General features: G+C 43.0%; 1 protein-coding gene across 6 annotated transcripts in view; it reads left to right on the forward strand.

The window, feature by feature from the left end:
* The window catches only part of DOT1L (DOT1 like histone lysine methyltransferase), a 74,858-nt gene that overhangs the window by 7,728 nt on the left and 42,796 nt on the right, over positions 1-24,334 (forward strand). For all 6 annotated transcript variants that reach the window (XM_083810586.1, XM_083810583.1, XM_083810581.1 and 3 more), the window contains exons 2-7: positions 8,770-8,813; positions 11,315-11,389; positions 13,962-14,025; positions 15,566-15,794; positions 19,098-19,192; positions 21,758-21,820. In XM_083810586.1, the coding sequence (XP_083666712.1) occupies positions 8,770-8,813; positions 11,315-11,389; positions 13,962-14,025; positions 15,566-15,794; positions 19,098-19,192; positions 21,758-21,820 (570 nt within the window). The remainder of the gene's footprint in view (positions 1-8,769; positions 8,814-11,314; positions 11,390-13,961; positions 14,026-15,565; positions 15,795-19,097; positions 19,193-21,757; positions 21,821-24,334) is intronic.

Genomic DNA, 24,334 nt, shown 5'->3' on the forward strand with positions numbered 1-24,334 from the left:
AGCTACTTCTAGAATTCTGAAAGCTTCGGGCTTTAAAACCAGTTTTTTCATTCCTCCTTTGCCGCAGCTGGCATGCCGTGGTGGTGCAGGTGATCCCCTCCGGCTTGCGGGTCCGCGGGCAGCCCCTGGAGCTGGGGGCTGGAGCCACCGCTCGTCGCGCTTGGTCTTCCTGCTTACGTGAAGAAGCAGAAATTTGCAACATGAGATGAAAACACTGCAAAATTGTGGGGTTTAAACTATTTACAAGTCTTTAAAATTGAAGCTTTTGAGAATCGTTGGCACTTTGAAATTCATGTGTGCTGTTCCAAATCTGTACTGGGTGTAGCTTGTGTCATTGATCCACAAGTTGAAGCTTACTGGGGGGAAACCATAACTATTTGTATTCTTCTTTTGTACCTCCCAATACATCTTTAGAAACTCAGTGGGCTTCAGAAGGAATGCAAGGTTTTATTGCTAACTTAGGTTGTAGTATTCATGCCTGGTAAGTAGGGGTAGAATTCCCGAGCTGTCCCAGATTGGAATACCTTTACGAGATGCGAGGTGGTTGTTCAAGGCGTCTTTGTCCTGCCAGTGGCCTGCAGGATGCTTCTTTTTGGCCTGTCACTTTTCCTCGCAGGAGATGGGGATCAGCTGTGCAAACAGCACGTTGCTGGCCCAGCAGCGAGGCTGTGCCCTGAGCTTCCTCCCCCGCCTCCACCGCGGAGGTGGGAGGTCGGCGGGATCGAGGAAGGTGGTAGCAACTTTCCTACTCTTCCTCTCGCTCATCCGAGGAGGGGGCTTGCCTTTGTCACCGGTTGGGGGTCTCCTTCGGTGCCTTGGCTGCCAGTCCCCCCGGGGGGGATGTCAGAAAGGGATGGTTGCTGGTAGGGCGAAGCAGGACGGTCCCAAAGCCTTGATCCCTCTCCTGGGGCTTCTGTGCCATCTTAATTAAAGGTGACTAATGCGAAAAAATGGGTAGGGAAGCTGTAGTTTTTAAAGATAGTCTTCAAAACAGGGGAAGAGAGTTATTTTCAATCTGTCTTGGAGCTGGAAAAGTTCAGGCACTTAATGCAGCTCTGGGGCTGGGTATTAATTTCTACCAGCAATAACTCTGCTTAGGTTTTACGTGCAGGTTTAAGTTCCTGGCAGTGTGGATGCGTATGGCTGTTTTCTTTTCCGCTCCCCCCACCTCTCCGGTTACTGCTGGATGGGATCGTTATTTCTTCGTTAACGAGGGCGCTGGCCACAGGGAAGCTCAGAACTGGTGCTTCTGCGAGTTGCAGCAGCTCTTGCCGGCTCTGTCCACTTGCTGCTGTGACCAGGCTGCCCTCGCCCTTACAGCGGTGTGTTTGCACGCTGGTGCGGTGAAGTGGCCTGGTTGGAAGGGAGCTCAGCCAAAACACTGAAAAGGTTCATCTTCAGCTTCACCCTTCTCTGACTTTGAGGCGTTGTGTGCTGGCACTGCTGACCCAGAGCGGGAGCTGGCTGTCGGGGAGGTAGTGGCGAGCTGCGTGGGCTTAAGGTGTTTGTGAAATGTTGGCGGGGCCTTCTTTGTTGTTGACTTGAGTGGAAGCCCAGCAGCCTGCTCTGTCCCAGAATAAGCGAACAGATTCCTCGGCACGTACACGTGGTGCTGCTCTGCTGCTGGAAGAGCTGAGGCATCAGCATGCTCCCTCCAGCTGTCGTACTGTGGGAACAGTCTATGACTGCAGTTACCAAAAGGGCAGCAGTATGTGCCAGTGCAAGGTGCCGCTTTACCAAAATAGTTGCGTTCCCTTGTACGCTCCGATATAAATGTCTTGGAATTTTTAACTAATTTATCTTCTTTCATAATAGAGCTGCTCTTGGCAATGTCTGGCTCGTGACGCCTGAAGCCAGCGGGTCATCCTCGTGTAACTGTCCCACGTGGATGTTGCCACAGACGCTTCTGCAGAGCGATTGCATGTTAATATATTTATACAGCCCCTCCTACATGCTATCACGGGAAGGATTCCCTCTTGCATTTGTGCAGCGTCCGTAGCAACAGTTGTAATTGCTATGTCGAAAGGCGAAACGGTTTTATTGTGGTTTAGGTAGCTGCAGTGAAAGTCAAGTGTGAGTGCCTGGTAGCAGCCAGACCCACAGCTGTAAATACTGGATCACCGGTACTCGTGGTTTGTAAGGATTACCCAGATGAGTTTGGATTTTCTTATCTAATCCCTTTTTCCTTCGTCAACTTGGTAGTTTCAGTATATACTGGAGCTTGGCCCTTAAGGAGGCCATAATGCACTCCATGGTTTCCGTGGTGTTTTCTGTTTATTATCTAACAAAACTAAACTTATTAACTGCTGAAGCTGCAGCAAACTTGGCTGCTCTCTTGCTGTGTGGGAGATGGGTTTCAAAACGCAGTTGTGGTTGCTCTTGCTTCCCTTGCTGCTTCTCTGAGGCTGGGAGGAGGAGAACGGACACAACCTGTTAGCAGCAGGAGGTATCTTTCTGTACGTACTGATGTATGTGTATACTTGTGAATGTCCTTCAGTTTCCTTGATATAAGGGGACAACAGTAATTGGATGCTTCAGGAAAGACTTCTGATCCTCATATCCCTTGGCAAGAAGATTTGTACTTCAGTTTTTGCTGTGGAAACCGGATGACAGTATCTTGCTTTGGGATAATATCTGATAATATAAAAAAACAGTCTACGTATACAATGTGAAATATTGCATTGACCATACTTTCCCTTTTCCTTACTCAAACTTTAACTGGTGTTTTAGTGTGAAGCAAGACCTAAAAATGCGAAGTGGTTCAAGGCACTGACTGGATTGCAGAGCTTGCTGTTCATAGCAGCTGGAAGCGCTTTGGTTTTGGCTTTTCACAGACTCCTGTAGTCGCTGTCGGCTGTGGATGTGCTGCGGATGTTGAAGCTGTGCTGGTGAGCCTCCGTAGACAGGGCGTAAATAAAGGTAAGCCCTGGAGGAGAAGCACCTTCTGCTGAAGGCACGGCGCTTTTGAGAGTGCGTCTGGGTGCCACGTTGAGCGGGGACACCGCAGCAGCCTGGCCTTCCTCAGCCTTTGTCAGCACCTAAATCCATCCTCCACAGATGGAGGGGAACCAGGGGCCATTAGAGGCGCTTGTCCTGCTAGTCTTCTGCAAGATTGATTGGCTTTTCCTAATCTGTCTTTTTGATCTCTGCTAACCATCTTGTCTCCAGCTGTAACATCCTCTCCTTCAGATTTATGGACCGCTGCTGCTACAGGCACCCAAGCTGTGTTTTAAACCCTGAGGCTAGCAAGACTGACCTCCCGCGTTATGCAGGTTAAATAAGATCGTCTTTGGCTGTAGGTCAGAATTTGGTGATCCAAGTGACTTCTGCTGAGAACATGAGCAGAGTCAGCATTCGGTAATTGGGAGCCACTGTGACGTGGTTGAAGTGTGGGAAGTAGGACAGGATCTAATCATTAAAAAGTACACGAGTCTTGCTCTCGATGCATTTTTAACCCCTTGTGTCAGGTTTTGGTGTTTGAGTTGTTTGGATTCATCCGGTGGGCAGTGAAAAGCTCACAGGAGATCTCTTCCCCCTGCTTTGCGAATGCTTGACCGCAGCTTGCTTGCACGCTTCTGAAGAGCTGCTTTGGCCACCCAGCCTGTTTTTGGGGAGGAAGTGTGGTCGAGTGAGTCAGACACCGAACCAGTTCTGCAAAGGTGAGAATTGCTTTTGCTGCAGGACAGTTCAGTCTTGGGCAGTCACCGTATGTTCCTATCTGTGAAATGCAGATGAGGAATCTTCAAGCCCTTTGTATGGTGCTTGGAGATCTACTGATAAAAAGGTACAGGCTCTTTTTTTTTTTTTATTTTAATTTCCCCGACACCACACCCAGGATTTCAAACCATTTGTTCTCCTCCCAGGTTTGGGCTGTTTGCTGCCTTTAGTGTGTGGCGCTGTGTAGGCTGATCAGATCTCACCAGGCTCCCGTTTCACATGTGGGGAAAATGAAGTGCAGAATAACAGTGCTTACCCCCCCAGGCCCCAGCAGGACAAGCATAGTTTCATATGCAGGACCTAAATATAGAAAAATGTGAAATTGGAAGGGCACTAGGATGTTGTTAGTTGCTTCAGGCAATGCCAGCTGCCTGATGTAATTGAACACATTCTGTGTGTTTGGGAAAGAAATGCGTAGTCTTTAAATCTGTTGCTTTAGGTTAGGGATTCGGGTTAGAGCCAGAGTTGTTGCACTGTGAGATAACCAGTCCTCTACAAACACACCTGAGAGTCTGGGTTACTGTACTGGGTTACAGAATTACATCAAAATAACATCTGAGATCTGCTAAGGGGTGATGTTCACTTGAAAAATAATGTGACCAAAACAGGCACACCTTATGCAAGAGTGGGTAGTGCTTTGTGTTCCTTGTGACCTTAGAAGCCTTCATAGGAGTGAGCTTGTGTTCTGGCAAAAATAAATGGTTATTTTCACTCCTGCTTGCTCTTGTGGTGGTTAGCAAAAACTACTTTTTTATGAACAAGTTGGTGCTTCGTAGAACAAAGTTATCTAGAACTGAAATGGGTTTGGCACTGCTTGTGTGATGCATAGTGTGATTGTTCTCTTTGTAGATGTTACATTAATAGCTGTGATAATTACTCAAAACGTATAAGCTGTAGTCATAATGATGAGTTTTTTTAACTGGGGTTAAAAGTGTGTGACTATAGAAAATAGTGGTTACATGAAAATACATACTTGGCAAGAGCTTTTGGACGCTCTTATTTGGCCTTTAAAAACACGTGCAGTGCTTCTCATCTGCAAGATACAAAATGTCTTTAGTAGCAAGAGGGCTGGCTGACTTCAGCATTGAAGCCTGCAGAAACTTTCCTATGTCATTTTTTTCCTGTGATCAGAGAGCTGAGCCTAAGCTACAGGAAAGAGTCCTCACTAGGAAAAATCAGGATGGGTAACTCTTAGGGAAGAGGTAAACAGAAAGATCAAGCTCTTCAATAAGAATACTAGTAATGAATATATATAATTAAAAAATTGCTCCATGGCCTAATCTCTGGGTGCCAAAGGGCAGACCGGCTCGTGCAGGAGCAGGAACGTGTGCCGGCAGGGTGTCTGGACACCGATGCGTGCCAAGTCGCAGTAGTGGATGTGGTTCTGGCCTCGGCCCTCAGACTCCTGACGTTAGAGTTGTAGGAATGTGGATGGGGAAATCTGGCCCAGTTGTGCTCCCCGAAACTTTCCTCCGCTGCTTTCTGTACAAAACTGGGTTCTTGCAAGTGATTTTTGAAAAAGCGTCTGCTTTCTTTCCATCATTTTTCCTGTGAAATGTCTTGGCAAAAACTTGAATTTTCTTTGGGAGATCATGTTTCAGTTTTAGATCGAACGTTTAGCTTGAAAATAAGAATGCTGTATTATAAATTTCAGTTAGAGAGAGTTGGCTGTAATAACTACCAGTGTGTGTTTGTTTTTGTTTTTTACTTGTTATGAGTAGCTTCGGGTATTCTCAGTTCCTGTAGTCTGCAACTTTTTTAATGTGCCCAGGCCACATTAAAGCGTGAAAGTCTCCTGTCGTGAAACAGCTTCTGCTCGCGTGGCCCAGGAGGTTCTGGGGGCCTCTCGAGCTGCACGAGGAGGCCGGCGGAGGGCTTGGGGCCGAGGCGCAGGATGAACGGGCCTCCTCTTGGCCTCAGCGCCGAGGCGTCCTCCCGTGACCGCCCACAGAGCAGGTAGGCTTCTTGAGGCTCGTCCAGAAGGCTTCTGCACAGTGTTTTCTGTGATTGATGGCCGGTCTGTCTGTAGGAGGCTCTTTACCCAGCGTGTTTCACTGACAGAGCGTTGGGAGAGCAGATACGGTGCGAGGCTGTGCTCTCGCAGGCGACGTTGTGTGAGCGTGGCGCGTCACGCACTGGCAGCGTGCTGGAGGTGTAGCTGGTCGTGGGTCACTGTTGCCTGAAAAGGGAAGGAGGTTGAAAAAAACAAGTTCGTGTCCGAGTTGCACAGGCTTCTGGCTGCCTCCAAACGTGCGGCATTGGCCGCTGGCTGCCGCCTGTCCCTCCCGGTGCCTGCTTCGTCGTCCTCCCGATGGGCTTGTGGAAAGAGCAGCTTAAAACTGCAGCACCGAGCTCGGTTGTGTGTCTGGCCAAAAGCAGCCCATTTGCTTGTAAGGGGCTAGGCAGCCACCGATGCTGAGCCCAGGGAGGCTGCAGCTTTGCTTTGGTGAGGTTTCCATTCAGAAGCCCCGGGAGCCGCTGAAGGCTCGGTCAGCGTCACGAACGCAGTCGGGATGAGTGGGGCTGGCTAATGTCTGTCCTTGTTAAATCTTATAACTGTAGCATTGAAACAGAGCTACAAGTGCTCCCTAAAGAAAGAGAAGCTGATTGGTATTTCCTTTAGATCTATTTTTTCCCTCCTTTGCTCCTCTTTTCCGTGGCCTTTTGTGCTTTGAAGAAACACTAGATCATCTTTGATTTCATCTGCAAGACTTGCAAAAGACCTTGGGAGCTTGTCTACATGGACAAAGCATATTGGAGAGAATAGTAAACGTGGTGAGTGTTGCAACACAAGAAGTTTAGCTGCAGTAAACGTGGAGCTTTTTTGAACTCGGTTGCTGCTAGATAAAGAGACAAACCGAGCTCCGAAAGGCCCCTTCTGGCAGGAGTTTCCACATTGAGGCACGGGGTTGCATGAGTAAAACCACTTGCTTGAATTGGATGGTCTGTAGCTGTCGACACGCATTGTGGTATTTATATATTTTTCACTTTTTAACTCAAGACAAAGGAATCTGTTAAATAAGCAATTTTGGTCATTTGTAGGGGCATTGTCATGAAGACCTATAGGACAAGGGGTTTTTAACTGTGTTCTGCTAGTGCTGAAAGCGCGCAATGCCGTCAGTGAAGAATGTAACCTCTTCAGAGAAAAAGGTTATGCCCCTCGAAGTGTGAATTCACTTTTCCGGTATAATGTGCTTATGTTGATAAACCATATTCTTACTATCCAGGAACACGGCTTACTGGAAGAGCTAGGTCAGCCCAGGGCGTTTACAGCGTGATAATTCTGCGTGTAGTGAAAGGTGAAAATTTATAGGGGATGTTTATGGATGAGCTGGCTGTCTTGGGTTATTTTCGTACTTTGCAGATAACAAATAAAAAGACAGGAGAGCCCTCCTCCTGTGTATGCCTTTTCTTCTTTGTATGTGCACTGAGAGTCGGGAGCGGATTCTTGTTCAACCACCTCCCTGTTTCCTAAGCCAAAGCTTACCAGTAGAATTATTTCCTGACGCTCCAAGCTGGTTCCTTGTTTATCGGTGCCGCTGGTTTGGGCTAAATGTCCTGACTGCTCTTGTGTTGGCAGCCTCTCCTTTCTGATAGCGCAACGGGAGCATTTCGTTTTTCTCATGTGACCCCTCGATGAATGGAGTTAATTTTTGCTGTTCTGAAAATCAAAGCTTTTCCTTGTAAAATATTACTTTATACCTTCACCATAACAGACTTAAGAAACGCTTGCCTTGATTTCTGCCCCTCTTGGTCATGAGATTCTTTTTATCTGGATATTTACAGGGATGTATGTGAGTTTCTGGAAAGAGAACTCGTACAGGTCTGGTTGGTCCTGAGCGTATGAACTGGTTACACAAGGGGGAATTCTGTTCCCTCCTGCATATGTGAAAGCTGCGATGCTGATGGGAAAAGCTTCTGTTGAACTTACAGCGTGTGACTTGAAGAAGTAGAAATAATCCCCAGCTTTTGGGTCATCTGTCCGTTAGTGTTTCTTTTCTTCCACTGCCTCCCTCCCCTGCCTCCAGTCCTTTGCTTTCTGTTGCCTGGCCCTGCACTTTGCTGTAGCATTTCCCATGGTAACTCTATAGAAATTACACTTCTGCAGCAGAAGATGAGGGACAAGGAATTTATTTGAGAGCACTAGCTTATGGCCTTTTAACTCTGAAATGCCCTTAGATACTGGGCTCCTAATTAAAAGGTCAAAGCCACTTTAAGAAACAAATGTCTAAATATAACCCAAACTGTGCAGATGGACTCTGTTAACCACATCTTCACTTGATGGATACGACAATATATATAGGAACACCTGTAACTTCCCCAAAATAGACTTTTTTTTTGTAGCATGGTGCATATACATGCAGCTACAAGGGCTTTATGGGCGTGTGCTGGGAATGGCTTGTTAAACACACTTGTGCTCCTGAGTAAACTCCCAAATTAATGTCAACAAACATCTGTGCCTCACAGTCTAGTGTATACTTGTAGTGCGCAAGTTTTAATGTGTTGTGTGGGTGGGTTTTGTTTTTCAGTTGATAAAGAGGTCTGTGTATTCAGGTCTCTCTTCTTTGTGCTGGGAGATTTTTACACTGATACCGCTCCTACTGCTCATTTGATGCTTTATTTTAGAAAGCCATTCTCTTTGCGTTCATCTGACTGTCCATCTGGAGACGTGAGGGTGTACCAGCTACTAGGTCGATGAAATCAGCTGTTCGTTGTGCAGCTTGCAGTCACGTACCTTCTGCGTACCAATAAAATCCTCAGCGGTATCAGATACGCAGTTCCTGATTTCAGGAAATGACAAAGAAAGAAGTAGAATGATAGTTCCTTCATGTAAAGTGTATGCTAGTTCCTAGGGACTTATTTCCTTAAGCCTTATTTTTTTTCTTAGAGGTCTCATTTTGATTAGTTTAATGGTGTGGGTGTCAGTCAAAGACTCCTTCCTTGGTACACTTGTCTCCTGTATACTGAAGAAGACTGTGATTCCTGTAATCTTCTGAAGAACAGCACATCTAATGTCTTTTTAAAAACATCTGTTTTTTCCTCTTATTTCAGGACAAACACCACGATGCTGCTCATGAAATTATTGAGACAATTCGGTAAGTGTTCAATGCAGACATTGCTGGAACTCTTTCTTGTGTGTTTCTGTGTCTCGGTGGATGGGCATCTTGGGATATGAAGGAGGGCAGCAGTCAGAACTACATCTTAGCTTTAAATTATTTTCTGAGCTGAATTGATATTTCTGCAACGAAAATCTCTAGCTTTTTCCTGTCAAACTTTAACTTTGTTTTAACTTGCTACGTTCCATTCTCTTGAACAGGATTAAAAATAAATAGCGATACTTAACGTTTGGTGCTGCTTATGGCAAAGACTGCAATGCTTTGAGGAAGCTCTGCTTCAGTAACCGGTGAAGGCAGTTTGTGTTCAACCTTTAGACAAAAGTTAAAACAAACAACCACAACAAAAATCTTTGGCTTGTGTTGAAAGTTGTGGTCCTGCTGAAGAATCAACAGCATAGCCTTTTCCCCACCCTCTCCCTTTTCTCCTTGTTGCTGGAATGGTGCAGCATCCCTTTGGCATTGATGTCCCTGTTAGCATTCCTCTTGACCGCTGGTAGAGTTGGACCAATATCTGGGAAGAATGGGAGGATAAAGGTGAAAGTCAAACACACAGAGTAAGAAGTCCGGGTGTTTCCAAACAGTATTAGGATCAATACAACCTGTGGCTATGATATGGCTTGCTGTTGTTTCAGCAGGATTAGGAAGTGACTTGCTGCAGAGCCACCTTTATTAAACACTGACACAAACACCCCAAACACCTGAGGTCAGTATTATCCACTTCAGATTGTTTAAAAACTGCTCGCGTTAACTGTTTGAGAGCTTTACTGTGCAGACTTTCTGGGTTTGAGGGCTGTTTTCTGCAGCAGGTTTTCACGGCTGGATAGTGCAGGTAGCGACAAAATGCAAAGAGCAGCGTCTCTGAGCCACCTGAGCTTGGAATCTGCCCAGTCCCAGATGGCCCAGGAAGCTGCTCCCAGCGTGAGTGGGAGAGCTAAGTAGCAGTGTTGATAATACCACTTACATAGATTAAATCAAAATATTTTACCACGGGCTGTGGTAGGAGGGAATGCGTAGTGGCTGTGTTGGAGGCTAGAGCTGAGACTTTGTTATTTTTAAAAGAAATCTTCTTCTGACTGCAAAACCTTGGTGCGAGACGCCCTGCCGCTGCTGCTCCCAGTTCACTTGTGCTGAGAAGCTGCTGCTGAAAATGGTTGCCAGTCATCTGAGCTGGTGTTTTCAGTGCTACGCTACCTGAAAGCAAGAGGAAGGTTGTGTTAGAAAGCAGTTCGGTCAAAGAATTGTTTCACAACTTTGTTTCAAACCTGATTGCAGTGAAAGCAGGCTTTCATACTGCCTTTGCCTGCCTTGTGCAAAGTAACCACAATGTGGTTATGTAAGTCTGATGTAGAAGAACGTAAAGAAGTATTTCTCTCTTCAAGATATGGAGGTAAGCAGCTGTTGACTGCCCATTTGCCTAATTTAAGAGGAAAAAATCACAAAGATCGAAGTTATAAAATGTTCAGGGGGATAATAGGTATTCACCAGAAGAGAGTCAGCCATGGTTGTGAAAGTTCTTTTTTACTTGCATATATCTATTTATATAGTAAGAGTGAATCAGCCAGAAGTAACCAGAACAGTTCGATCTCTTGTCATTTTTCACCATTTTAAAACTGAAGCATGCATCAAGGTACGTGCAGAAGAAACTCTGCCATTCCTGTTGGAATTCATCCTATGCCTTGCTTGGAGGTTTCTTGATGGTGATGATAGTGCTTTCCTGTTTTGACGTTTGTGGAAGAAAGTGTGCCCAAAGCCTATGCGGCTTTTAAGTTGTCTTTGAAAAGAATTAATCTTCCTGTTTTTCAAGAGTGAGGATCTCCTGTGAGATACCATTGTCAGACGCACTGCAAGAGGGTGCAAGCTTTCCATTAGCAATGGCAACAACATACGGGGCTTTGTTAATTCAGCATGAAAAAGGGGTCTTTTATTAAAATTACTGTTGAAAATCTGTTTCAGGTTGGGTCATCTAAAGTGTAAAAGCAGATTAGAGTGCTACACAGAGGAGAATATCCTTGCAATGAATGGCTGGCAGTGTTGTTCTGGGGTGCTGTAGGAAATGTCTTCTCCACATTCAGCTTTGTCAAGCTTGTTACAGTATCGGTTTTGTTAAAAATCCTTTCAAAATCCTGCACTTCTGCATTACATTTTATGTTAGATTAGCATCATGTATGGCTTTGAGTATTTTTAGATAAATGGAGTACGTTTATCACCTCGTTTTTAAGCTGTGCCACTTCAAGAGCTTCATACTACTGCCAACGTCTATGGGCACCTTACTGTTTATTCAACACAAAGATGAACTATTGCAGCTTTCCAATTAGCATTTTGTGATGTCTGCCTTACTCCTGACGATATTGTGAGCTTTCATGTCTGCTGCAGCATTCTCTTGTAGTACATAGCAATGCCTGTCTAGAATTGAGACAGAGACTGTCTTGCTATATGTAATTGGAAATGTTGTTTTTATTCTATTTCTTTTCTCCTTCCAGGTGGGTCTGTGAAGAAATCCCAGATCTCAAGCTTGCTATGGAAAACTATGTTTTAATTGACTATGACACAAAAAGGTGAGAGGAATACTTTTTCCCACCAGGAGGACAGGCCAGCACGGTTCATAGTGAATCGGTTTGTAACTAGTTATTCTTAGACACTACGAACCAAAGTTTTCTTTTAGAACTGGCTTCAGATTCTGCAGTTATTTTGGTAGGAAATGTGTAACAGAAATATTGGCAAAGGCTGTTGGATTAAGGACATAATTGGAAACTCCACACAGCAGAAAGTTGAGCTGTGGTGTGTACGTTGGAATTACTCACTCCAAAACAATGATCGGTATCTGTGCTGTTGGACTGCATCCAGCATTAGGAATCTGAATGGCACTGAGGTTTCTACTTTTGTAGTAACTAAGAATTCCTGTTTAGAAAGTTGCATGCCAGAACTGTCTGTCAGCACTGTGTCCTTCGCCTGCCATGCCTGTGGGAGGTTAACCTTCCCGATCCTCCTCTGCTTAACATGCAGTGCAAGCAGGATGCTGTTTGGGTGGGGGGATAAATTAAAAGGCAAAGTATTCATACTGCTCTTTTGGGCAGTTAGAAGTAATTTTAGGATGGTTGTGGCTACATGTGAAGGCCTATTCCACAAACAGCTGAAAATGAATGTATAGTACGTGGCATTCACCTTGAGGCTGGGAGAGGCAGACCCTGGCCCTGCATTGTCTCTGGAGAAGCCTGAGGTTCTGTGCAGTGACTTTTTTGTTCTGAGACTGGACAAAGAGATGACCCTCAAGCTGTAGCTTGCAAAAACAACCTTAATTACTTTCATGGGAAAGACTGAATTTGTTCAAGTCCACAGCATGGCTAAACTTTTAGAATGAGAATTACAGATGAAAATCTATCCCTTTCTAAGTTATCACTGGCTATTGTCCTGAGCCCCATGCAGGTACTTTTATCGTGATCTGCCTAAGGTATGGTTTCCTCCTCTCTGCATTTCGTTTTAACTATTTCATTGCAAGATGTATGAGTTCCTCACTTCTTCCTGGTGAATTCAGAAGGAGAAATCAGGATCCAGCATCCCTCGTCATTAAATCCATTATTTATGCACAGAGACTGCAGTGCTGTAACTTAGAATCATAGAATCACGGAATCATTGAGGTTGGAGAAGACCTCTAAGATCATCCAGTCCAACCTTTAACCTAATACTGCCAAGTCCACCACTAAACCACGCTGCTAGGTTCTACATCTCCACGTTTCTTGAAGACCTCCAGGGATGGTGGCTCAACCACTTCCCTGGGCAGCCTGTTCCAGTGCTGCACAACCCTTTCAGTAAAGACATTTCCCCTAATATCCAACCTAAGTCTTCCTTGGTGCGACTTGAAGCCATTTCTCCTTGTCTTACCATTTGGTGCTTGGGAGAAGAGCCCAATCCACACCTTGCCAACTTCTGTGGTTCTGGTGGCCTGGCTGGGCATGTCTAACTGGGTGGTGTCCGTGTTGCCAGCAGCGATACCGAATAAAAGAAACAACCCATCTGTTCCCACACGTCACACCTCGCTTACCTTTCTGCAACTTTTCAAGGAAGTCATAAACTTGTAATTTCAGTAATGGTTTTAATCGATTTCCTTCTCTTAAAAAATTGTCAGGAAAAATTACTTGTAGCAGATGGACTGACAAATGGATGTGAACAGAAAGTGGTGGATGATAGGAATGTGTGGACAGAAACTCATTTCATACTCCTGCTTTGCCTTAACACTGAATTAAAGGTGTGCAGTTGAAAGCTTGAAGTGGAAGTCAGCAGTGCTCCTCAGTGGGGTGCCTTAGCCAGCGCACCGATAACGTGGGGCTCATGAGAGGCTGAAGGGCCACCTCCTTCTCCTGTCCCCTGGTTCCCCCTCTTCTTGATTTGGGGATGGCCATGATTTAAATATCTTGCACTGTAACTCCTTGTATTTTTTCCCCTGTTGCTTTGTGGGCTCTGCTTATGTAATGGCTGATGTTCCTAGCAATAGCTTTTCTTCCCTGAAATGAATTTTTTTAATCCTCTCAGCTTCTGTCATTAATGCATCTGGCTGAACTGACCGTAATCCTGACCAACCCATGAAGCAATCACTGTGCTTTTCTGATGGGTGTGCTGGTTCTGTCTGTGTTTTCAGCACAAAGTTAATTTCTGCTGGCCCCAGGACTGATTATCATGGAGGGTTGATGGAGCAAAGGAGAACAATTTACAAATGTCTTAAATTTCTGTGCATCTGAGGACATGAAAAGAAAGCAATGGACTATGAGATTAGAAAACTTCCTAATAAATCGTAGTTTAAGTTATTTTCCTGTTCACTAAAGGAACTAATATTATATTAATGTTCAGCTTCGAAAATGTAAGTGCCTTTTTTCTTCCACTACACAACTAGGTTGTATTGTATTGCAGAACTTGTTGCTTATTTATCATGTACTGCTGGTCAACTGGGATTTTTTTAAAGGAAACTATGCAGTGACCTAAAGCTGCGTAAGCAATTACGTGTACTGCAAGAAACAAATCTTAAATAGCCATCTACTTAGTTTCTATAAAGACAGAAAGGCTAAAGGTTGTACCTTCAAACCTGCCTTTTAAAGTTCCCTATTTAACTGACCCCACATTCTTTCTCCCCTGTAGCTTTGAAAGCATGCAGAGGCTTTGTGACAAGTACAACCGAGCCATTGATAGCATTCATCAGTTGGTATGTATTTACCTTTGTTATGCCACGATGTTTATCTAGCTGGTTTGAATTCGCATATAGTAAATATCTGAAAGGTGTGACAGGTTTAGGGCTGGATCATGTCTCAGTCTGTTTGCATCACTGGTACTTCATCACTTCCATTTTTTGGGGGGGTGTTAATACATCTTTTATTAAACCTTGCTTTCTTGATCACACTAGGGCAGTCAAAGAGCTAGTATTGGAGGGCATTTCTTATCGGAAGAAAAAACATAGTAACATTTTTCCCCAAACTGTAGATTCATAAACTGTCATGTTTTGTGCACACGTTTAGCTCCATTGTTTTGGCACTGTGCAATAGCTGAGTTACCTTTGGTGGTGGTGTGTGTGGGGGAAGGTTTCTGTGTATTTAGCTTGTAGATGTTTCGCAAGGATTTATCATACAGATTTACTTTTGCATGTGGAAATCTGTGGCTTATGGGTACTTAAGTAATCCATATGAACCCTCCTGTGTATTGTGGCAGTGATCCATGGCTTAGGAATTTCCTTGCTTGCCATTCAGTTCAGTTGCTCTGTTCTTCAGGATCACTCCGATGGGGAAAGCTAGAATGTAATCTCTGTTCAGACAAATTTAACAAGGTGTTTTTTTTCCTTACGCCTTTTAAAGGTTGAATTGGAGGAAGTAAAACATGAGTAATGAATTAATGTTAGCATTTTATTTAATTTTGAAAATAAGGCTGGATTTTTTTCCCTCTCAAGTGTGTTTGTATGAATTACTTGAAACACACAAGGCAGTAAGACTTTTTCTGCCAGGTGTTCCTTCACTTTATGGGCATATAACTCCCTAAAAACTGCTCGTTTGGATTTAGGCTTCTTCGTTCGTATGTTGTTTAATTGCTAAAAATTTATTCTTGCCATCTGAATTTCAAATACAGGAATATTTAGGCAGGGTTCTGGAGTTGTCCTTTTTGTTTGTTTTCCCTTATCAAAGTGAAAGGTAAACATTTTTTAAATTAAAAACTTTGTTTAGGAGGGGGGGGGTTCTTTATGAAGAAAAAAGAAAGCTTGATTGCCATCTCTTTCCTGCCACTCCCTGTTTGTGTACATATGATCCCTCCCATCCTACAATTCCTGATAGAAAACAAAACTGCTCTTACATTGACAGTACAGTTAACATCAGCGACTGTACTATTCAGTGGTGATCAGTAAGTAAAAAAGGGGTAAACAAACTTGCACTCCTACTCCAGATATGTGCAGAATTAAGCTTTCCATTGTCTGTTGATTGTCTGTTGAAATCCCTTTAATTTTCTCTTTACCACCTATTTCTATCAGGCATGTTTTAAATTACCTGTTAGTTGAGGTGAGACAAATAACCAAGCAATCATGATTGCGTATTTTTTTAGTGTCATTCACCGTTTTTGTATTTACAGAGCATATCGGACCAAGTGAGAGAGGGGATGGGAGGGAAATTCTCTCATTTCTGTGTTACGCAAATGCAGCCTTGTTCTGGTGATGTTCTGTTGTCCTCACGCTGGGTTCATGTCTTTTTGCTCTCTATGTGTAGTGGAAGGGAACCACCCAACCGATGAAGCTGAACACACGTCCCTCCAACGGGCTTCTCCGTCACATCCTGCAGCAAGTGTATAACCACTCGGTGACTGATCCTGAGAAACTCAACAACTATGAGCCCTTTTCCCCAGAGGTTTATGGAGAAACTTCCTTCGACTTAGTGGCCCAAATGATAGATGAAATTAAAATGACTGAGGATGATTTGTTTGTTGACCTGGGCAGTGGTGAGTGACCAATAACTTAAGGGTTTTTTTCTTCCTCTTTTTGCTCACTGTTGTTTCCTTTCTTAGGAGCAGAGAAAAAAAAAAAAGGCAAAACCTCACATTTGGAAAGTAAACCAGGACTAAGGATTGCATTATAGAATAAGCACCTTTGCTAGTTAATCCCCAGTGATGCTTCTGCTTTTTATGACAGGATTAAGTAGACCAAGCAGACATCCCAGACGTTCTTTCCTGTGGTGAAATGTCAGCCTACAAATGCAATAAACCCTTATTACAGAAAACTCTTGGTGTCTGTTGCTGTTGGTGAATACACTTACAAAGAAGAAACAATATTAAAAACGATGCTTAAAAGATAATACCAGCAGTATCATTTTTAGGGATTCATCCATTTTCTGTGAATTCAGTGTATGCCATTCATATATGAAAACATGATTTCCTAACTTCTCCCATGACAGCATGAGACACTTGGCATGTAATTTGAAAATTAAGCAGTCTTTTTCCCTCTGGTTTACTTTTCAGTGTGTCAAAAAAGACTTTATGGTTAGCTTTAACTGCTGCATTGTGAGACCCCACAAAATCTGAGTAACCTGCAACTGCATCTTGTTGTTTAGGTTAGAGTTTTAAAGGGAGATAGATGTTTTTATCTGGTAAAGAAACCAGATACGACTCAAACACATGTGGAACAGATATACTGAGTAAGGAGATGATGTTCTTCTTATTGTTGCTAAAATCTGGTTTAGAGCAGGAAAGGAGTAATAAGAATTTTCCCTTTTACTGGATAAGTTGTAAAGTTTTAAATGAAATATGTTTTGGTTTTGTTTCTGGTATGATGGAGGGCTTCTGGGGAAAAATATTTTTTAAATGTATTTACTTTGTTAAAAAACAAATCTAATTTATATTTAAACACAAGCAAGCAGGACTACCATCCTCTTCCCCACAACTTAGTTATGTCTCCAGTCAGGGCTATCAGGGAAGGGTCCCCCCAACCCCTTCCTCCCTATGTGGAATTTATGTATTAGATTTCCTGGTTCGATGGCTTATGTTCAGATGAGACATTTAGAAAGGTGTCTGATCTGATAAATTATTTTCCATCTGGAAGAAGAAAAAAGTTGCCATTGTTTGTTCAGGAAGGTTAAAGATGATGATATCTGAAACCTTGCAGTTCTGCTGATCATGTAACAAGATGAAGTGTGTGATCAAGCTCAAATGCTGGATACTTGTACCTAGTACCATCAGAATTGAAGTCAGGTATTTATTGCTAACCTTCTCCCCACTTTAATCTTGGAGGCTGACCAACAGTGTAAAAATTCAAGGTATAGGGAGTCATGTATTAAAGATATGGTTTAAATTCAGAAGTCTTTGAATTCCAATGTTTGGAGCACTGAACAATAGAAAACAGAACATCGTTCCTGAGTTTATACTGAAGGCAGTAAACTTCTGTAAATTGTAAACAATGCAGTATTGAGTGTAGTGTAAATATGAACATTGTCATAGCATATTATTGCTATTAAAAACGTTAATGTCCTTCCAATAGTTATATGCATACAGCAGTGGCTAAACAGCAGGGCTAGACCCCAGGATGCTGTGGCCATTTTTGTTGTCTTTGTGATGCCAGGAACTTGTGGAAGCGGGAGGAATTTATGCAGGTATGCATCATCTTTAGGCAAATGGAAGTCACAATACAGTTAAATTCTTGAGGGGAAAAAAAAAAGATTAGTAACTTGTTATGCTGTATCGTGATTTCTATCAGTACAGTGTGTTCTTGATCTTCCCTTTAGTCTTTGTCCTCCTTGCTCTTTGGAAATAAGAAACAGGGAAACGTTTATTCCTCCGATCATGTTCTGCCCATACCCTGCAGAAATTTGTACATCCGTATTTGCATGTGTATAAAATCTGCATGTGTATGCAAAATGGGAATTAGGAAGGAAAAAAAAAAAGTGAAACAACAAAAAACCCTGTCAGCATTAGAGTTCTCATTGTGCCAGACAGCATTATAGTGGTAATGGTTTAAAGGCAGGAGTTCCACCCCTTCAATTACCAGTGCCGCTTCCTGCCGGCAGCCAATGAAATGGAAAACAGCAATATGTTTTCTGTGCAAATGGGCTATCCTCTTAGATTCACTCTTGTTTCCCATGTGGTCATCCACGGAATGATTAAGTGCACTGGTGAGACAAGAACGCGTTTTGTGTTAGTCATAGGCAAGATGTGATGCGTCAATGTACTATTGATGAATGTTGGATGTTTTCAGAATATTTTAAGTGAGCACTTTAACAAATGGAATGGCGTTGCTCTAGTGTGTGCAAAATGTGGATCTCACTTGTACAGGCAGAAATCTAACTGATTTTTTTCCCTTTTCCCTTTTTAACCTAAGCTGGGGTGGAGGAGGGGGAATGCATTCAACTAAGGTGTAGAAATGGCAGCTAATTACTGCTGGTAGTGCAAGTAGAGTTTGGGTAGGAAGTTCATGCATTTTTAAGTATTATGGAGTCTTGCCAGTGTAGTGGTTGCTTCTGAAATTGTTTTGAGTGTTGAACCCTATCATGTTTTATAAAGTAGTATTCTAAAGTAGCCCATATAAAAAATAAGCTCTACATGTTCTCAGAATTTGTGTTGCGTTTCATGGTGAAAGCTAATAACAGTATTGCTAGACAAACATTTTAGTTAGTCTTTAAATTAATAGCTTTGGTATGTGACCAACAAGTATGTTTTGGGATGAGGTAGGGTTTGTCTAACTGTTCAATTAATTAAATAGTGAAATACAATTAAGAAATCTGTAGATTTGATTAAAAAATTTGTGGACAAAAATTGTAAATCCAGCTATTCATAAGCCTGTGTGAATTTCTAGAAATGAGCCTCTATATTTAATAGAAGTAGCCATCAATGTTTATCAGCATTACTGTAGATGTTGTAGTCTTATGCTATTATAAAAGTGCTAAAGGTACTGAAGAATGTAAATGTCAAAACTGTAATGCCAGTTTTTTCTTTTTTTTTTTTTCCTATAAGAAAAGTTAAATTGCAGCACACGCTTCCTAGCCAGGATGTAAATTCTTTTTACTAAAAAGTGGGTTCTCAGTATGTAACATGTCTTGTAGGAAAATGGGACTTAATTTCAGTAATGCACATTGGTTTGAGTCTGCTTTAAATTTCAGGAATAGATACTGGGAGCTGAGGCTGTACCCTGAAGCCTTGTCCCATAGAATACCTGCATTTTTTGACTTGGCCTTTGCTCTAAAAGCTCTTATCGTCTCCCTTTGCAGTGGTTTTCTATTGAAACCTGTTCTCAGGTTTGTTTTTTCTCTCCCGCAGGTGTGGGTCAGGTGGTGCTTCAAGTGGCTGCAGCCACAAACTGCAAACATCACTATGGTGTGGAGAAAGCTGATATTCCAGCCAAATATGCTGAGGTGAGTTGTTCGAAGTGAGTTGCAGGTATGTGCCTATGTGAAGGCTACCTCACTGGTTCAGAATTACTGCTAAGTGCTGGGAGCTCACAGGAAGAAAAACAGAGCATCAGTCCTAGATGCTTTTGCTTCTCAGGTCATAAAGACCTGGAGCACAGCGTGCTTGGGCAAAGAGGAGTGGGCATAGTCATTTCCTAGCAGCGCTTGCTGAGTGCACAGGAGGAATATTAGCATGTTCCTGAAGTGATTTCAGGACCAGGAGATGAAGCTGTTTAACAGTGATGGCACAAGACCAATTCACAAGGAAATGCAGTGTAGGCTTCACTGAAACACCTGCAGTCCTCTGTCAGAAATGGCTCTAACACAGGGCTTTCAGAAACCATATCATTAAGCAAATCTGGGAATGAATTGAGTGAACAAATGGTCCTTAAAGTTTTTAAAAGCTATCTTTCTGCTTATGGCAGTGCTGTCCCTTTCTGGTATCCCACAGCTGAAGTTCAGCTTGGTTATTGAACTGTTGTAGGCTAACTGATGAGGCTTGTATTGGATGTGTGGTTAATAACCGCTTCGTAGGCACCCAGATGAAGTCTTACAAGAAGACTGTAATATTTAGTCAAGCAAGCAGTTTTCTTTACACTTCTTTAATTTTGTGCCAATGGGGACACACAAAGGTAATCAATTCCAAGGCAGACCTGGAAGGCAAATGAGCTACAAGCAAATAATAGAGTTTAGTCATGCCTTACCACAAGAAGTTTATTTTCTTCAGTAGACTCAACAGCAACTTAGCCTTCCATGTTGTTAAAATAAGTTAACTGAGTCTGTACAAGCTAGAAAATTATGCCTTATGAAGGAAAAAAAAATCCTTGATCCTTGTTTTCACTGGTGAGCACAAAAACATATAAACAGAGTGGTGAAGTGGATCAAACAATGATCTAAAAATCCGTTTTGCTTCCCCTGCTGTGACCCAGTGGAAATTTCCAACTGGAGCACTCTGCAGTTCCTCTGCACGAGCCTCTGTTTACTTCTAGAAAGTAACTTGCAAGGCCTGAAGTCCTGTCTGTGTTTAATAGTAAGCTTAGTTTAAAGGTGAGTGTTACAGAGGGAAAGTCAAATTCTCACTTGCACTTATACCCCTTCATATCGCTGTGCAAACATAAGGCCTTAGTGACAGTGGTTAGCAAACAAACAAACAAACCCCACAAATTAAATATTAGTATTAACTAGTGGCTTACCTTCTCTTTCAGAAGTGCACCAGTATTTCATATTTTGCTGGATGAACAAAATGTACAGCATTAATCTTCTGGTTACAGGTTATGACCTGTCAGATTTAACAACTAGAGAACTGCTGCCTGCGTGCAGCTAATCTGCCTTGTGCTGTGTCTAGTGGACCAGTCTTCCCAGCTCTGACAAACATTTGTGAAAGAGATTGAATTAAGTTTCTAGTTAAGATTGGCTGTGGCAACACATCTCTGGCTGCTGTGATAATGAATGCAGATGGCTTTGAAAAGCTTCAGCTAAAGAGGAAGTGTCTTATGGGTTTGCTTTAGTGGAGTTTTCATTGAAAAGAAAGTTCATAATAAGTTCATACAGCATACAAAAAATTTTTGTGAGTTGCCCTATTAAGCTGTGGGGTGCTCTTGAAGCAAAGATTTTTAAAACATGTCTGTTACGCACACTGGAGTGACCTGCTGATGGAGGTCTCCACATCTCTGAGAACTGCTCACTCCTCTTCTTATCTCCTTTCAATGCTACCTCCAAATTTGGGCCCTTCATTTGCGGAGTCAAATTCCTAAAAATACAGGAGGTTTTCTGAGTGTTGCAAGACACTGGAGTGACATTTTCAAATGTGTTGTCTAGGTTTAGCTGGACCCTCACTGCTGCTATAAAGAAGTCACCTGTGCTGCTTTTTGTCAGCTTACGCGGTGGGGACTAGATTTTGTACACGTGGAGATGTTTATTTGTAAGGCACCAAGCCATTTTGATGGTGCCAATGGAAAATCAGCGCCAGCTATCTTGCTGGGCAGTGTAGCCATCCATCCTCTGCAACTCTAGTCTGTTTACATGTAGCTGGAAGCACTCCTTGTTGTTCTGGCAAGTGCAGTGCTTCTTCTATTTGCTGGTGCAGTTGCCTTGCGTGCCCCTTCCTGCTTCCTCGTTCACCCCAGCAGACCTCTCTTTATCCCGTTTGCTCCCTTGCTATCTGTGCTTAGACGGATATGCATTCACTGCCTCCTCTGCGTGGGATTACGTGCCACAACGCAGTAGCTACTTAAGGTTGTGCCATTTTTGGTGGTGAGCAGTGTCAACTCAGATCGCCTTGCTTAAAATGCGTAATGCTGCTGAAAAGGGTGGGGGAAGGAAGAAAATGACAGCTTGGACTTGACACTGTTGCAAATCTTTTTCTTAAGGAAAATGCAATAAATGTCTGTCTGTCTATCCTTTGAGTATTAATGGAAAAAAATGGGGAAGGGGTTAATGAGCACTGTCAGAGCTGCATCTCTGTTCGCTGCAATGAAACAGATAATGAGATGTCCTAATTGGTGGCCTTGTTTTTCCTCCCTCTTCTAGACGATGGACAGAGAGTTCAGAAAGTGGATGAAATGGTATGGGAAAAAACATGCAGAATACACAGTGAGTGAAATTCAACTGAAAAACTTTGTGCTTCATGCTGATGTACAGAATTTACAAAGTCCTCTGCAGCCCTTCACCAGCCAGGCAGCAGTATGAGTCATGTCTGCTCCCTGGCTTTTGTCTTGGTTCTGAGGACGGTGTTCTCTGAGACATCCTCCCAGGGCCCTCTCTTTGTCTCACTTGTCACTTGGTATGGTGTTACTGGGAGTACTTTCAGGGCTTTTCATAAGTTCTTGGAAGATTTATTCTTTCAGAACTTTGTTGCTCATGATGTGAGGCTGCCATGTGTCTTCTTTGTATTAAAACCTTTTACTTTTTTTTCCTCCTCTTTTTTTTCCTCCCTAATGGTGTGGGTCTTCTTCTGGGTAGACTGTTGGGAATGGCATCCCCCTGCTTGGGTTTCTGAAATCTTCTGCAAGGAACAAAAGCTGAAGCTTTGGTTCACAGGCAGGTGAAGGTGTGGTCAGCTGGGACAGGAGATGGAGAGGGTGGCAGGAGGTTGAAATTCTGGATATCAGCAGAAAACTCCATGCCCAACTAACAGGGCAGATGGTTTGTAGCTGGAGATAGGGGGTGAGCTTGTGGTCTTAGGAAGGATGGCAAGTGGTCAGTTCTGACTTGGAAAAGATTGGGATGAAGTGCTCTGAGGGTGGAAATAGAGCAGGAGTAAACTGGTCATCACATCTGTCTATCTTGGGCTGGGGACAAATGCTGGAACAGCTTTCCACTTCCTCTGAATAATACTTAATCATTGTGGATGTGTTTTTCACTCTGGAGTTACGCTTTTAAGCTTGTGTAGAACCATACACTGTTTTGTGCCGTTCCTTCCCTTTTTCCTTTTCTCTCCCTGTCATTAAAAAACTGCTCTCTAACTGATCACTTGCCTGTGAGGACATGTCATACTGCAATAGTAGCCCACTGGGAGTTCTGAAAATACTTGTGTATATGCTTCTCCTGCTGCTTCCCTATGTTCAGGAAAGAGGCTGGATGGATCAGGGCTGTTCCCCCATCACCCAGAGACATTGGGGCACTCCTTCCTGCTCAGAAGTTGCTGCTAGCAATGTGTACTGCAGCTGAGGTGCATGCGTGCGTTTGAGAAACAACTTCTCCATTTTCCTTTGTGCAGAGCCATTATTGCTGTGCATTCCGGTAATGGAACGGTTTGAACCACACGACTTTCAGAGCTCCAGCAGAGTGTGATCAAGTGGCAGGTCGTTGATGAGCAAGCCTTTATTTCACAGTCTTCTGTGGCTCTGCTGGGATCCTGAGCCCTTTTTAAAGGGCTTGTCGTGTGATGAAGGATGCTGCAACTCTCCCCTTGGGAAGGAGGCTGGTGAAGGTGACAGTGCCATCTGCCTCAGCGAGCTTTCTTCCAGAAAAGCCTTCACTGTGTAGCATGAGCTTCTTCAGAAGGATGCCGGGCTTGCTGTGGGACTAGTTTGTAGCAGGATTGATATCAGGCTGCTAACTCTTTCCTGCTGTGGAAACACAGTGAATGCTTTACTTTTCATGAAGTGGCCATATGGCATTTTTCCATTGTGTCACCCAGCTGGCATTACATGAAAGGAACTGTTACTGAAGATACTCTGCTTATGAGCTGTGTAATTTAAAGAATAGGAGAGGAACTTGGACTAAAATATTGAAAGCATATTGATTGCCTTAGGCAGCAAGCATTTCCATATTGTGCATTCCAAGTGACAGAATCTGGTACTATATGGAAACAAAGCTATTTATTTTTTGCTAGGTTCTTTGGCTCTTATAACTCTTTTCTGAAAAGTGTTTAGAATAAAATTTCTCTTTCCAGAAAAGCAGACTGCATACTCAAGAAAGTGTTGAGTACTTGCAGCACTTTCTGACTTAATGAAATTTGGTTTCCTATCACTTTGTCGTAGTGATGCTTAAAGACAGATTTTGTCAAACATCTCAGGTTTACATTTGTGTTTTCTTGCCAAACTGTATGTTGTTTTTTTTAATCAGTTCTTAGGCAGCATCTTCTATAGGAGACTATTATTAAACAAAGGACAAACTTGTGTCATAATGCAGATAGAAGACAATAGGAGGTATGGAATTAGAAGCCAGGTATCTTGATTTTTCCAGAAAGCAACTTCGTCTGCTAAATGTTTAGTGGTGTCCCAAAATTCCAAATGTAGGAGACAGAATAAACACAGATTGAAATAGTCTGTGATCAGCAACATTTAACTTGTGGATTCTACTCTAGTGTTTTAGGTAGTCATAAATATATATATATATATATATAATATATATGTATATATATATAGAGAGAGAGAGAGAGAGAGAAGAATAAAGCTTGGAGGAGGGAAGCTTGGCAGAAGTTCAATGGGAAGAAGTCTCAGATCCCACCTGCTGCTTTGTCTGAATAATGTGGACGGTGATTTTGACTTCATGCATGTAACAGCTGTCTTGCTGTGAAAGTAAAAATTGTGGTACATAAGGCAGCAATAAATCCTGGACTTGGGCCTGTAGCTTTTTTTTAACAGCCAAAAGGCTAGATTA

Source organism: Anser anser, assembly GCF_964211835.1.
Source record: "Anser anser genome assembly, chromosome: 25".
Classification (NCBI taxonomy): Eukaryota; Metazoa; Chordata; class Aves; order Anseriformes; family Anatidae; genus Anser; species Anser anser.